At 42.5% G+C, this 15,897-nt stretch overlaps 1 protein-coding gene across 3 annotated transcripts; it reads right to left on the reverse strand.

Moving 5' to 3' along the window:
• Positions 1-559: 559 nt before the first annotated feature.
• Positions 560-4,711, reverse strand: LOC106580365 (transmembrane protein 79). Of its 3 annotated transcripts, none has more exons than XM_045702564.1 (5): positions 4,568-4,711; positions 3,160-4,012; positions 2,714-2,827; positions 2,377-2,593; positions 560-2,172 (listed from the first exon to the last, which is right to left on the reverse strand). In XM_045702564.1, exons 2-5 carry the CDS (start codon positions 3,836-3,838, stop codon positions 1,971-1,973), a joined length of 1,212 nt encoding a protein of 403 aa, XP_045558520.1. In that variant the 5' UTR covers positions 3,839-4,012; positions 4,568-4,711; the 3' UTR covers positions 560-1,970. The 3 variants fall into 3 exon arrangements, with proteins under 3 accessions (XP_045558520.1, XP_014016797.2, XP_014016806.2); XM_014161322.2 differs by having other exon boundaries at positions 2,714-2,908; XM_014161331.2 differs by having other exon boundaries at positions 2,714-2,908; positions 4,624-4,705.
• Between the last annotated feature and the right edge of the window lie 11,186 nt (positions 4,712-15,897).

Consider the following 15,897-nt stretch of genomic DNA (forward strand, 5'->3'; position numbering starts at 1 on the left):
TTTCCCACATAGAGGCCTCTAGTGACCAAAAGCAAGTTTTAGTATGGGCAGCGCCATTAGGATTTTCATCATTTTGAAGTAGTCTCCTGGGTGGGACTTCCTACCGTTTAAGGAAAGATTGTATATTTCCATCCAGGTCATCAGGAGGGATCAGCCAATGAATTACACTTGTGAGCAAACATTTCATAACTGCAGGTGGACAGTAAATTGCCAACCTTGGCTTTATACTTGTTGAAACAACACACCCCAGGTGGCATTTATGCACCCTTCAGGTTGTTTACCAACTCGTAGTAGTAGAAGAAAATGTACTACTTCAAAATGGAGATGGCCTCGATGGCACAGCCCATGCTCTCACAGACGCCATAATTGGACCGATACCATGTTGCGTCCTCTAACTATCTCTATGGTTTTCCACTAGTATTTACGAGTTGGAAGGGTGTTCAAGTGGATTTCTCCCAGTCGTATGTGATAAATACCACCTTCCCACTTCGTCACGAACACAGCAATAACACAGTCCAAAACAGGTACCCATTCAACACAACTGTAATGCACAAAGATCTTCCTTAAATGCTTGCTCATTTTTATTGGTCACTAAAAGGCTTTCATACCAATAAAAATGTGTCAGCTTCACTAATGAAGCAAATGAAAGCCCAATAAAAACATCAGTTGTTACGTATAAAAACAAATGTAAATATAAAAAGTTAAAGAAAATCATAAGAAAAGACAATGATAGACATTAAATAGACTCTACAATTGTTCCAGACTGTAATTAGCTAAAGTTTACTTGGAAACGTAGAAAGAAATCAGCGTAGTTATACATTTCATAGTCTATGCCTACACTGTAAAAATCTGATTTCATACATTACATTTTAAAATAGGTCTATTTTAAAATACAGTAACAACTCCATTCACAATCACTCTTACAGAGCTGTGCTGTATTGTGAAAGGATTAGTTTTCAGAGATAAAGGCATGGAGTTTGGGCCTCCTGTGCAGGTAGGTACTTGTTGGACAGGTTTGATTTCTATAACAAAGGTTGCCATTTTTGGGGGCACAAAAAGCCATGCAATCCACATTCTCCAATAATGAAATGGTTCTCAATGTCAAAATCTTTGTACTAAATCAATTATCTTTCAATTATTTGTTAGCTCTTATAATGACATGGCACTGCTAATGTGTGGATGTCCTTTTAAAAGGCAATACAGTCATGAAATTATGAGACAAAATATCCACTCAGTAGTCGATGACCTTATCACAGAACATGATTTTGTGTTTGGTTGTATTGAACACTTTCAATAGGAAATTGATTGACTAGAAGGTCTAGAGGAAGTCTTAGTTTTTCTCTATAAACCTGATATTAGGTCCCAAATGTCAATGCAATAAATGTTATTAGCCTGTAATACCAGATTCATAACCAAATGCAAAACAATAGATTACAGGATGCCTCAAGTACAGATATAATTGTCAAACCAAACAGTACAGTTCAGCAGACTATTTGTCTGCAGCAGGCCTAGCTAGATATTTCTGAGGAAGGCAGTGGTTTGGTTACTGTTGACACTTCCCCAAGTGGCACAATTCTGTGTGGAACTACAAACTATTTTCATTAACTCTTTGCATTGAGCTGACAATTGTGATTTCAACATTATTCCATGGTACTTAACGGTCATTCTGTCGATTAGCAGGTCTTCTACAGAATACATTCTACTGTTTCACTAAAGTGACGGTATAATGTCATGCAAGAAGATGAATTATAAACGTAGAACCTTTCTCCAATAACTGTTTTTATAAGCTCTATCACTGACTACCACTGCCCAGTCTATTCTACACATCATCAGTGTGGTTTAAAATCACACTTGCACGATCCACTACCGTTTACATAGTAACCCTTTGAAAGTTAAATTCTACCAGTTTGTAAAACAGATCCTGTCCCTCTTCCCCATCCTTCCATTCCTTCAGCCTTTCCTCCATCCTCCTATCCCCAGAACCTCTGGCGGGAGGCTGGGGGTTGGTCTTGTTGGTGCACCACATCCTGGGCAAAGATGGTGCCCCCAGCGTCCATGGTGAAGATGAAGTAGAGATTGGCACCCAGCATGGCCACGGTGGGCAGGAAGGACAGGCCGAAGCCAAAGCCCCGAACACTGCTGCCCAGTGCAGCTGCCACCCAGTACATCAGCCTGTTGGCACAGAGGAGAGATGGTCATTAGACAGATGCAGTCATTTCTATTGTCTGCCCAGACTGCCTTATATTGAGATCACATGTCATATAGGGAGGGATATGACTGACTGGGCACTGAAATTAGACAACAGATTTCACTGCATCTCTCTGGTGTATGTGACAATAAAATAAACATGTTTTTTTTGCATTGTTGTTTCTTTACCTGCCGAAGGCAAAGATGATGGTGAGCAGGGGCACCAGTTTGAGCAGGTCCTGGCTCAGGTAGGGCGCCATTACGCCCAGCTGCAGGAAGTAGAGCAGAAAGAGGGTGATGGAGTCATCCACATAGCGCCGGTGCACACCCACCTCCCTGGCCTCCAATTCACGCAGCGGCTTCACATCCCCCAACCGCATCCTGGAGACACCCAGCACCAACCAGCCTGGGAGGACAATACAAGTGTTAGCTTGTGATGTTAGTGTTGTTGTTCAACCCACCTTGCTGTTCACACCGGAGTAATTCTGGTAAAGAACATGTGCTGAATGACCAATGAGCCACTCACCCAATATGATGGGCACCACAGCGAAGACAGAGCAGCGCAGTGTGTAGACCAGCCTGAGGGGGGCACTGTCCAGCATTGGGGCATCAAAAGGCAGGAAGACATAGCCCCCCCACACTAGGAGGGGGAAAATCAGAGCTGCAGTGAACACAGACACCCCCACTTTGAGAGCATCCCTGTTGGCACAGTCACACCCACCTGGAGGGGAGAGGAAAGGAGAGACTTATCTTTCTTTTTACTTGAGGGCAGAAAGACTAACGGAAACATTACCACTTATAGATCAGATTACCTCAAATAAGGGAGAAGGATGAATTTGCACTCGCAAAACTATTTGAGCAGAACCACAGTGGCTGAATGAACAAGGGAGAGACTAGCAAAGAGAAAGACAGACAATGAGAGAGAGGTTGGAGGCCAAAAGACAAAGATGAAATGTTGGTGCGTCTCTTTACATTTTGAGGACCCCCGCTCCACTGGCCAGTCGTGGTAGTAGCCATCAGGTGGGGTTCCCTGGGGAATGAGGAGGAGGCTCTCCTCTGCGTCCACATCCCTGAATGCCAACCTTTCTCTGGGAGAGGTCGGAGCACTAGAGGAGTGTAGGACGGTGACGGATGGGTTGAAGACCTGCGCTGCCTTCTCAGGCAAAGAGTTCACATCATCTTCCACCTCTACCTTCTTCCCTCTCTTACACAGCCCTGGGTGCTGCACCTCTCTCCCCATCCATTCTTCCTCCGTTCTCATTCTCTCTGCTCCCAAACCCAGCCCTCTCTCCATCTGGCTTTCTCCTTCTTGAAGAGAGGTGCACATGGAGTACACACTCCTCCTTTCTCCCTCAGGGTCATCCCCCTTATCTTCTTTCGCCGCAGTCAATGCACTTCCGTTCTTTGTAGTTTTCTCTACATCCCTGTCACCCGGCCATTGCAGAGTGGTAGGCTCCAATTTAGCCGAGCTAACCATTTCGTCTTCCTCCACCACTCCTTCCCTCCTCTTTTCCAAATCTTCCCCCAATTCTTTAATCACCTTCTCCCCCTCTGCCCCCCATGTTGGGGGTTGGGGTTCAGCAGTCACCCTGCTGGTTTTGGAGGGGCTGTTGTCTAGCAGCTCCAGGTTTGATGGCAGGATCTCAGACATAGTTTTTTTTTAGGTGTTAAATGTCTCCAGACTTCGTCAGATTGTCTTGGTGAATCTGTCAGTGAGTCTATGCTTGATTGAGTGTTTTTACTTTGACTGAAGTAACATCACATTGTCAGTTTCATTCTTTGTGTCCCAGATCTATTGGTTTAATGGTAAACAGCTCTTCTTCACCTACAAAGAAAAGTACATTTACAGAGTGCACATTCTGTAAATCATACGTCTTCCAACGCAAGAGATGGTGCACCAAATCCGACAAGATGTAACTCCAGACAGCATTCTAGTATCATTAATCAAATAATAGTCTCTAAAGTAGAGATTTTTCGATGACAGGTAAGGTAAACCAAGAACGATAAGACAAGTAGAATCCCTCCCTGCCCCTTGCAAACAAAGCTCCGCCCAATGCATCTAATTATGGTCTGTGCTGAGTCGTCTAAGAAAATAAAAGCCCTATTTACGCATGACTACCGAAGAAAATACGCTTGCAATTGAAAACCACTAAATAAAAAATATTTTATATACAAATAGTTATAAAGTTGCCTGAATGTGTTAACTGTCCAGACAAATGTTGTACACAGACCTTCAAAGCGCACTCATATCACAACACGGAAGTTTCTCATACCAGCGCACTAGATAAAATGTTGGGCTTTCGAGGCCACGCGAAGCAAGACTGCTAGTTATACAAAGCTGGAAAACATAACTGAAAATACATAACGGTGTAATACTCACCTAACCTCAACGCTTATCAAACAATGAATTAGGGTATTTTATGTAATGTCTCTTACATCGTTTTCCTACTTCTATTGTTATTGTGTAACTTCTTTTCAGTGAGTGGAAATTCAGGTGTGGCCAGGTAAATTATTAAAGGGTATGTTGCTAAAAAAACATTAAAGGGAAAGTACGATAGGAACTGCCAGTAGGACAATATTTAGTTCCTATCGTACTTTTCCTTTAATGTATTTTAGAAACATAACCTTTAATAATTGAATAATTAAACGTAATAATTTAATGTACAAAAAAACAGCAACGTGTGTATTTCAAGCAGTCTTATATGTGACTTTCTTGGGATGAAAATAATTAGTGAGAAATTGTGGATATAGCCTACAGTAAATGTTTTGTTTCATGTTACCTGTTTGTTATTGCATTGATGTGTACTATTTTACGTATTGGTGTGTACTATTCACCTTATGTTGGTTACCCTTTCTTGGATCTAATTCCAAAAGCAATATTGGTCGAAACACAGCCCTGTCACTGACAGAATGAAGTACAGAGAACCGAGAAATCTAAATGTTGGTGTAGGCTACAAGAGGCCTACCTATTCAGTTGCCTAGCATTTAAATGGATAGTTCACCCAAATTACAAAATTGCTAATTATTTTCCATAAGCAGTCTATGGACAAGGTATGACAGCAATCCAACCTTTGGTTTAGTTTCCCTGACATTGTTTCTAAATGCATATGTGGCACAAATCCCATTCAAGTCATGGGACTATTAGCATTTTTTTGCGCATCATGTTGAAATAATCTATAAGTGACTTTGATAAGCTTCCCGATACATTTTTTACACTTTGTATGATTTGTACATGATGCACGGAAAATGCTTATATCGGTTCCATGATTTTAATGGGATTTGTGCCACAAATACTGAAACATTAGCATTTGGAAACCAGGGAAATAAAACCAAACACCGGAGGTTGGTGGCACTTTAACTGGGGAAGATGGGCTTGTGGTAATGGCTGGAGCGGAAAAGGTGGAATGGTATCAAATACATCAAACACATGGTTTGTCCTCCCCTCAGCAGCCTCCACTAAAACCAAAGCACGGATTGCTTACAGGGTAAGGAAACCAATGTGTCATTTTGTAATTTGTGTGAACTACACCTTTAAATGGGCTAATTAGGTAATATTCCCGCATATAATTTATATTTTTGGGAATACATTTTTTTCTGTAACTTCGAGACTACTTTGTTTGATCAATTACTATTGAACACAGCCTATGTCTATGCATGGTAATACGATTTTATTGTGGATGGCTTCCAACTACTTTCTCTTCAGATGAATCAAATGCCGCAGCCAAACACTTTCCATACCCATCATGGATGATAAACTAGAGGTATTATACATAAATGGCATAATAATTCGTGTACCATGGTGTTATGATCTAATGAAACCAGTAGAGGTCACAATAGCGTTACCTGAACTTTACACACAATGGGGGGACCGAACGTAAACCGATGACACCAATGATGTATACTGCTCAAAAAAATAAAGGGAACACTTAAACAACACAATGTAACTCCAAGTCAATCACACTTCTGTGAAATCAAACTGTCCACTTAGGAAGCAACACTGATTGACAATAAATGTCACATGCTGTTGTGCAAATGGAATAGACAACAGGTGGAAATTATAGGCAATTAGCAAGACACCCCTAATAAAGGAGTGGTTCTGCAGGTGGTAACCACAGACCACTTCTCAGTTCCTATGCTTCCTGGCTGATGTTTTGGTCACTTTTGAATGCTGGCGGTGCTTTCACTCTAGTGGTAGCATGAGACGGAGTCTACAACCCACACAAGTGGCTCAGGTAGTGCAGCTCATCCAGGATGGCACATCAATGCGAGCTGTGGCAAGAAGGTTTGCTGTGTCTGTCAGCGTAGTGTCCAGAGCATGGAGGCGCTACCAGGAGACAGGCCAGTACATCAGGAGACGTGGAGGAGGCCGTAGGAGGGGAACAACCCAGCAGCAGGACCGCTACCTCCGCCTTTGTGCAAGGAGGAGCACTGCCAGAGCCCTGCAAAATGACCTCCAGCAGGCCACAAATGTGCATGTGTCTGCTCAAACGGTCAGAAACAGACTCCATGAGGGTGGTATGAGGGCCCGACGTCCACAGGTGGGGGTTGTGCTTACAGCCCAACACCGTGCAGGACGTTTGGCATTTGCCAGAGAACACCAAGATTGGCAAATTCACCACTGGCGCCCTGTGCTCTTCACAGATGAAAGCAGGTTCACACTGAGCATGTGACAGACGTGACAGAGTCTGGAGACGCCGTGGAGAACATTCTGCTGCCTGCAACATCCTCCAGCATGACCGGTTTGGCGGTGGGTCAGTCATGGTGTGGGGTGGCATTTCTTTGGGGGGCCGCACAGCCCTCCATGTGCTCGCCAGAGGTAGCCTGACTGCCATTAGGTACCGAGATGAGATCTTCAGACCCCTTGTGAGACCATATGCTGGTGCGGTTGGCCCTGGGTTCCTCCTAATGCAAGACAATGCTAGACCTCATGTGGTTGGAGTGTGTCAGCAGTTCCTGCAAGAGGAAGGCATTGATGCTATGGACTGGCCCGCCCGTTCCCCAGACCTGAATCCAATTGAGCACATCTGGGACATCATGTCTCGCTCCATCCACCAACGCCACGTTGCACCACAGACTGTCCAGGAGTTGGCGGATGCTTTAGTCCAGGTCTGGGAGGAGATCCCTCAGGAGACCATCCACCACCTCATCAGGAGCATGCCCAGGCGTTGTAGGGAGGTCATACAGGCACGTGGAGACCACACACACTACTGAGCCTCATTTTGACTTGTTTTAAGGACATTACATCAAAGTTGGATCAGCCTGTAGTGTGGTTTTCCACTTTAATTTTGAGTGTGACTCCAAATCCAGACCTCCATGGGTTGATAAATTGGATTTCCATTGATTATCTTTGTGTGATTTTGTTGTCAGCACATTCAACTATGTAAAGAAAAAAGTATTTAATAAGATTATTTCTTTCATTCAGATCTAGGATGTGTTGTTTAAGTGTTCCCTTTATTTTTTTGAGCAGTGTATATAAACCCTGGATTGAAATGCTGTGTATTGGCCAGCGAGATGCTTTGAAGCCACTGGTCGGCCATACTGGCACTCCCCAGAAGAAGCAGCCCTTCACAGTAATGAATGGATTTCTACAGTATTTTAATGAAATGTTTAAAGGAAAAAAATCCCATGTATTTAAACATTTTGTGTAGTGGGGGCTGTAATATTAGAACTTTCAAAAAATTATACTTTAAGGAAAATGTTTTTATATATAAAAAAATATATATTTAGCTCGCATAATATAATTTAAAAGTATGCATTAAGATATAGTTTGCTACACGCGCAATAACATTTGCTAAATATGTGTATGTGACCAATGAAATTTGATTTGATTTATATTGAATATAATAAACATGGCAAAAATAAATGTAGACTTTAATAAATGGATTTCTTTAGCTCCCCCAAAAAATGTACAACGGTGGGAGAGTGCCAAGATGGAGGCGCGGTGGCTTCAAAACAGTGCCACCCTGTCAGTCATCTAGTTTATATTTAAATCATTGTTTCACACATGTCTGGACTCAAGGCTTGCAGAACATTTTTGTCTGGTATGAGTGTTATGAAAGGTGAGATTTATTAATTAAATGACATGCACTTTGGATCAAATGTATAGGCTACACATAATAATAGTGCAGAGGGTCCTGTTCCAAAATCGAGGTCATATCCTGGGAATACCAATGTTCATGTGTGGTGTTGTGGAGTAGAAATCATACTGACTATTCTGAATAGGCTATAATACCTGAAAGACTCACACAATTCCATTTGGGCACAGTGTCACTGATGAAATTTAATTCTCGCAACTCGGGAAGCATATGTAAACTGGAAACCACATATCCTGAGACTGCATTTATTGTAGCTGGGGATTTAACAAGGCTAATCTAAAAACAAGGCTCCCTAAATTTTATTAGCATATCGAATGCGCGACCTGGGCTGGAAAAACCCTGGATCATTGTTATTCTAACTTCCGCAACGCATATAAAGCCCTCCCCCGCCCTCCTTTTGGATAATCTGACCACGACTCCATTTTGTTGCTCCCAGCCTATAGACAGAAACTAAAACAGGAAGTGCCGGTGCTCAGGTCTGCTCAACGCTGGTCCGAACAATCGGATTCCACGCTTCAAGATTGCTTCGATCACGTGGACTGGGATATGTTCCGCATAGCGTCGGACAATAACATTGATGAATACGCTGATTCGGTGAGCGAGTTAATTAGCAAGTGCATCGGTAATGTTGTACCCACAGCATCTATTAAAACATTCCTCAACCAGAAACCGTGGATTGATGGCAGCATTCGCGCAAAACTGAAAGCGGGAACCACTGCTTTTAATCAGGGCAAGGTGACCAGAAACATGACCGAATACAAACAGTGTAGCTATTCCCTCCGCAAGGCAATCAAACAAGCTAAGCGTCAGTATATAGACAAAGTAGAGTCGCAATTCAACGGCTCAGACACGAGAGGTATGTGGCAGGGTCTACAGTCAATCACGGACTACAAAAGGAAAACCAGCCCCGTCGCAGACCACGATGTCTTGCTCCCAGACAAACTAAACAACTTCTTTGCTTGCTTTGAGGACAACACAGAGCCACTGACACGGCCCGCTACCAAAACCTGCGGGCTCTCCTTCACTGCAGCCAACATGAGTAAAACATTTAAAAGTGTTAACCCTCGCAAGGCTGCAGGCCCAGACGGCATCCCCAGCCGCATCCTCAGAGCATGCGCAGACCAGCTGGCTGGTGTGTTTACGGACATATTCAATCAATCCTTATCCCAGTCTGCTGTTCCCACATGCTTCAAGAGGGCCACCATTGTTCCTGTTCCCAAGAAAGTGAAGGTAACTGAGCTAAATGACTATCGCCCTGTAGCACTCACTTCCGTCATCATGAAGTGCTTTGAGAGACTAGTCAAGAACCATATCATCTCCACCCTACCTGACCCCCTAGACCCACTCCAATTTGCTTACCACCCCAATAGGTCCACAGACGACGCAATCACACTGCCCTAACCCATCTGGACAAGAGGAATACCTATGTAAGAATGCTGTTCATCGACTACAGCTCAGCATTTAACACCATAGTACCCTCCAAACTCGTCATTAAGCTCGAGACCCTGGTCTCGACCCCGCCCTGGGCAACTGGGTCCTGGACTTCCTGACGGGCCGCCCCCAGGTGGTGAGGGTAGGTAACAACATCTCCACCCCGCTGATCCTCAACACTGGGGCCCCACAAGGGTGCGTTCTCAGCCCTCTCCTGTACTCCCTGTTCACCCATGACCATGCACGCCTCTAACTCAATCATCAAGTTTGCAGACGACACTACAGTGGTAGGCTTGATTACCAACAACGACAAGATGGCCTACAGGGAGGAGGTGAGGGCCCTCGGAGTGTGGTGTCAGGAAAATAACCTCACACTCAATGTCAACAAAACAAAGGAGATGATCGTGGACTTCAGGAAACAGCAGAGGGAGCAGCCCCCTATCCACATCAACGGGACAGTAGTGGAGAAGGTGGAAGGTTTTAAGTTCCTCGGCATACACATCACGGTCAAACTGAAATGGTTCACCCACACAGATAGCGTGGTGAAGAAGGGGCAGCAGCGCCTCTTCAACCTCAGGAGGCTGAAGAAATTCAGCTTATCACCAAAAACACTCACAAACTTTTACAGATGCACAATCGAGAGCATCCTGTCGGGCTGTATCACCGCCTGGTACGGCAGCTGCTCCGCCCATAACCGTAAGGCTCTCCAGAGGGTAGTGAGGTCTGCACAACGTATCACCGGTGGCAAACTACCTGCCCTCCAGGACACCTACACCACCCGATGTCACAGGAAGGCCAAAAAGATCATCAAGGACAACAACCACCCGAGCCACTGCCTGTTTACCCCGCTATCATCCAGAAGGCGAGGTCAGTACAGGTGCATCAAAGCGGGGACCCGAGAGACTGAAAAACAGCTTCTATCTCAAGGCCATCAGACTGTTAAACAGCCATCACTAACATTGAGTGGCTGCTGCCAACATACTGACTCATCTCTAGCCACTTTAATAATGAAAAATTGATGTAATAAATGTATCACTAGCCACTTTAAACAATGCCAGTTTATATAATGTTTACATACCCTACATTACTCATCTCATATGTATATACTGTACTCTATACCATCTACTACATCTTGCCTATGCCGTTCGGCCATCGCTCATTCATATATTTTTATGTACATATTCTTATTCATTCCTTTACACTTGTGTGTATAAGGTAGTTGTTGTGAAATTGTTAGGTTAGATTACTTGTTCGATATTACTGCATTGTCGGAACTAGAAGCACAAGCATTTTGCTACACTTGCATTAACATCTGCTAACCATGTGTATGTGACCAATAACATTTTATTTGATATAGTTTACTCTTCCACAGTGCACATCCTCTTATGTTTGTCAAGCATTTCCCTCCAGGAACGACACTTCTATAACAGCTTTTGTTTATTTTCCTAGGGTTTCCTAGGGGAGGGTTGGCTTGTATATTTCATCTCTCCTCCTTCGCCTTATTTGGTGCAATGAAACAATTTCCGAGAGAATTGATTATAGACAGAGCGAAGGTCCTAGAGAACAGCCCAGGGATATTTTAGGCCTAGCCTACCTGTAGGCAGGGTTGAGGAGTAACTGATTACAAAAAAAAACAGTAACTGTTATCAGTGACGTTAACCGCAAAAATATTGTAACTGTTTTGTATTAGGGTTGTACTATTTGCACCGTAGTTGTATACGCAGAGAATCATGGGTAATGTGTGTTGAGATGAGCACGTTCATATAAATGGTTGAACTGAATTCCTGTTTCCGTCTCATCATTATTGAGTTGTTATTAACACGTGGTTATGAAACCCACGAGACATAACAGTAATCAGATTACAGATACTTTTGAAAAAATATTTGATTACTCCTTGGTTTACTTTTCAATTCAGAAATGATGCACTGAAAAAATGCACATGTTTAAGTTTGTTCCACCTAAGCGAGTGTGAACCAATCCTGTATATAAACCCTGGATTGCTGATGCTATGTATTGGCCATTGAGAGGCCTTGAAGCCACCGGTCGGCCATATTGATACTCCCCAGTAGAAGCAGTCCTACATAGGAATGAATGGAATTCTACAGTATTTCAATTAAATGTTTTATTTTTTGTTATCATGGGGACATGATTTCATTTTTTATTTTACCATTATTTTACCAGGTAAGTTGACTGAGAACACATTCTCATTTTACAGCAATGACCTGGGGAATAGTTAAAGGTCATTGATGGGGGATGAATGAGACAATTGGAAGCTGGGATGATTAGGTGGCCATGATGGTATGAGGGCCAGATAGTAACATTAGTAATCTCAAAAAATTATACTTTAAAGATGTCCTCCAGGTTTTTTTTTACTTTTACTGTTGAAAAGCAACATCCCAGGTATAAATACAGTAAAGTGTACACACTAAAGGGCAAACAAATTCATTTGTGGCGCAGCGGTCTAAGGCACTGCATCGCAGTTCCTGAGGCGTCACTACAGACCCGGGTTTGATCCCGGGCTGTGTCGCAGCCGGCAGCGACCGGGAGACATATGATGCGGCGCACAATTGGCCCAGTGTCAACTGGGTTAGGGGAGGGTTTGCCCGGCCGGGATGTCCTTGTCCCATCGCGCTCTAGCGATTCCTTATGGCAGGCCATAAGATTTGTCTTTTGTTAAATAAATCAGGTGTGAAATGAGGTGAAAAGGAGATATATTCAAATATTTATGTTTAGCTCACATAATATAATTTGAAATCAAATCAAATTGTACTGATCACATACACATGGTTAGCAAATGTTATTGCAAGTTTAGCAAAATGCTTGTGCTTCTAGTTCCCGACAGTGCAGCAATATCTAACATGTACTCTAACAGTCCCACAACAACTACCTAATACACACAAATCTAAGTAAAATAACGGAATAAGAATATATAAATATATGGATGAGCAATGTCAGAGCGGCATAGGCTAAGATGCAATAGATAGAATACAGTATATACAAATGAGATGAGTAATGCAAGATATGTAAACGTTATTAAAGTGGCCTTTATTAATGCATTAAGGTGTGTGTAATAGAATAAATGAGGCAAAAACGAATGTAGATATTAATAAATGCATTTCTATAGTTTCCAAAATATTTTTCTCAATGGTGGGGTGCCAAGATGGAGGCATGGTGGCTTCAACACAGAGCCCCTATCAGTCATATCGTGTATATATATATGTGATCATCTGTGTTTGAAGTAATCCTTTTGGTCTTCTTCTAATGCCTCTTATGGCCAGGCATCACAGGCTAATGGATTTTTTTTGTTCTTTACTCTCATCAGACTGAAGCTTTACCAGTTGAAAGTATACATAAATACAAGATATTGTATTACAAGTTTTAGTTATTTAAAAATGTAAATATGCCGGGAATCTGTTTTTAAACACATTGCTTCAAGACAGAATGGTTTTTTTTGTTTTATTGTGATAAGACACTCAATGGTCAGACTTTTACAGATCAGTTTATCAAAATATTGTCATTTCATGGAATTATTAAAAAAACACTATTCACATGTATGATGGAGGCATATTTTGGATATATTTACACTTAAAATGACACTTACAATCAAAACGACACAAGATATAAAAAAAAAGCCTCTGTAAAAGTCTTGACTATAAGACCTAAGAACCTGTGTGTGGAATAATGGGAATGTACGTCCTTTGAAGGCTGAGAAAAATGAATTGGCGCACAGGGAACATGTCATTTTAAGAAAATGTCCGATAAAGATGGGCTAATGCAATTAAAATGTACTTTCCATAAATATGACCATTTATGTCACATTAATTAAACTCTTATTCATATATCACTTCTAAACTGACAAATAAACATCAAATATACCTTTTACAAATACATTAGCACGTTTAATACATTTGTTTCAAGCAATAGAAAATATGCTTTGAATACTGGTCTGTTGGGCAAATACGCAGTTTTGGGCAAATTCTCATATCACTTTGCTCAATTTGTCACATACAAGGATTTTGTATGGCTGTTGAAATGTGCAGAACATTAATCAGCTATGCCTGCCCCATATGTAAGGCCCTCGTTGAGTTGTTGCTGGTGACGCTTTACTTTCTTGACTGTGTCATGGGACCTGCGCCTACGCTTGGCACACTCCATTGAAGAAGCATCAGCTCTCACAACTCCTCTCTGATTGCTCCAGTGTCACCAAAGTGCTGCCAAGCCACAAGTTGTTCATCACATTTGTTATAGCAGTGGCTCCCTCATTGAACGTGTCTACTGCCGTACTGGCTGCTCCGTCAATGCGGCTTTTGCCCACGAAGACAGTTTTGGGGCATCGCGACCATATTAGAGTTCAGACATTCATTTGCATTCTAGGTTCCTCCGTGCTACATTCTTTTGAGGAGGTTATCATTTGACATATTACATACAGGTGCCACTTTCTGTGCAACCTCTCTATTAAAAAATGTATGGCCTCCAAGGTTTTTGTGACAGGGTGGATCTTCACCATTTTCTATGGCTTGCTGCTATCAGCACCAATGCACACACCTTAACCCGTAGTTGGAAGTGAATCCTCTCTTGTGCCAAGTACCATCTAAGGATACGTCAATGTCTATGATTGTAACGATGTGCGTTTAGAGTCAGGAAGCAAGTTCAGGGAGTTTGTGTTTTAATAAATAAACGTACCATAATACAAAATCAGAAACCACAAACAGCACACAGACATAACACAGAAACAATGACGCCTGGGGAAGGAACCAAAGGGAGTGACATATGTTGGGAAGGTAATCAGGGAAGTGATAGAGTCCAGGTGAACGTAACGATGGTGACAGGTGTGCACCATAACGAGCAGCCTGGTGACCTAGAGGACGGAGACGGAGCACACGTGACAATGATCTCACCCTCCTTCAGCAACTCTGCTATGTCTGGGTCTATATCTGTGTATGCTCTTCTAATTATCTTTGCAGCACTCTCCATTGACTGTTGCCCTGTCTGAATCTCTGCAACTAAAGTGGGGGGGGGAAGTACTTATTATGTCTGTCGATATTACAGACATAACTGCAGGACTAAATATCAGCATGTTGCCCTATGTAAATATTAGCATGTATTTACTTTATGTAAAGCTAATTTGTCACTAATCACATTAGGCTACAGCCCTATGACACTGTAGGTCTATGTGACAGTCTCATTGTATAGTTATGTTTTCCTACCACTCTTTTTTTTATTAACTTTGAATACATTTGCTGGAGCAAGGAAATAAATATTATTTATACACAGCATGTCACCTGACAATGATGGGCTACTCTCCCTTTTTATTTACCTGTCATTCTCCTCTCATGTCTCTGATATGAACTGAGACGCAAGGAAGGAATCCGTAGGACTTCTTTTCTTTAGAGCTGCATAACCAAGTCCAAGTTCGTGGGCTAGAAGAACCATATTCACACTTATATCAAATGCCACATCTCCCCTGGAGCACTCCTGCAGCCTGGAGGAAGTGTAAACACTCCTAAATGCATCACGATCACCTTCACAGTCTATCATGATATAATTACCTAATCACTGGTTGGTGAAGTCTATGGTGATTTTCAGTCCAGTGTTTAGACACTTAGGGCAAATCAAATCAGGTACAGGTTGGTTTATTTGAGACATGTGAAATAAAAGCCACTGTTGTCTGGATGCTGTCTGGTTGATCGCTGCTAGTTGTCATCTTCATCTCAACTAATTTGCGTCAAAGCGCTGTTGCGGCCTACCTCCTTTTCCTCGTCTACCTGTACTGCCACTGCCTCGATCGGCGGATCAGGCACGTTTTTTCTTTCATTCACTGGTTTCCTCGCATTGCGATCACCTATTTTTATTCACATACTGTATTGTATATTCTTCGAGATTTTCTAATTTAGTCTCTCTTTACGTTGATTCTTCGCGGGAGATGCTTTCAAACAAGGAAGTGCTACGCGGCGCTTGAGGCATTTTAACCAATCAGGTTGCCGGAAGGGCCTTTAAACGCCAGTAACCAGTGCATGTCAGGAAATTTCTCATCTTTCAGCAATACGTCTACAAAGGCTATAGCAATGTATGGACTAGCTAACGATATGCTCCGGAAAACAAGCTTTTGAATGATATATGATTCATCATGGAGAGTTTTAAAAATAGCGGTTGAAGTTCTACATGAAACATGCTATCAAGAACG

The sequence above is a fragment of the Salmo salar genome, chromosome ssa02 (assembly GCF_905237065.1).
Source record: "Salmo salar chromosome ssa02, Ssal_v3.1, whole genome shotgun sequence".
Classification (NCBI taxonomy): Eukaryota; Metazoa; Chordata; class Actinopteri; order Salmoniformes; family Salmonidae; genus Salmo; species Salmo salar.

Excerpts from the sequence above, each read along its gene's own strand:
- LOC106580365 (XM_014161322.2), bottom strand. The coding sequence starts at position 3,838 with ATGTCTGAGATCCTGCCATCAAACCTGGAGCTGCTAGACAACAGCCCC. Across the intron at positions 2,909-3,159 it reads GGAGCGGGGGTCCTCAAAAT|GTGGGTGTGACTGTGCCAAC; the intron begins GTAAAGAGACGC and ends TCTCCCCTCCAG. Across the intron at positions 2,594-2,713 it reads TGTGGTGCCCATCATATTGG|GCTGGTTGGTGCTGGGTGTC; the intron begins GTGAGTGGCTCA and ends TTGTCCTCCCAG.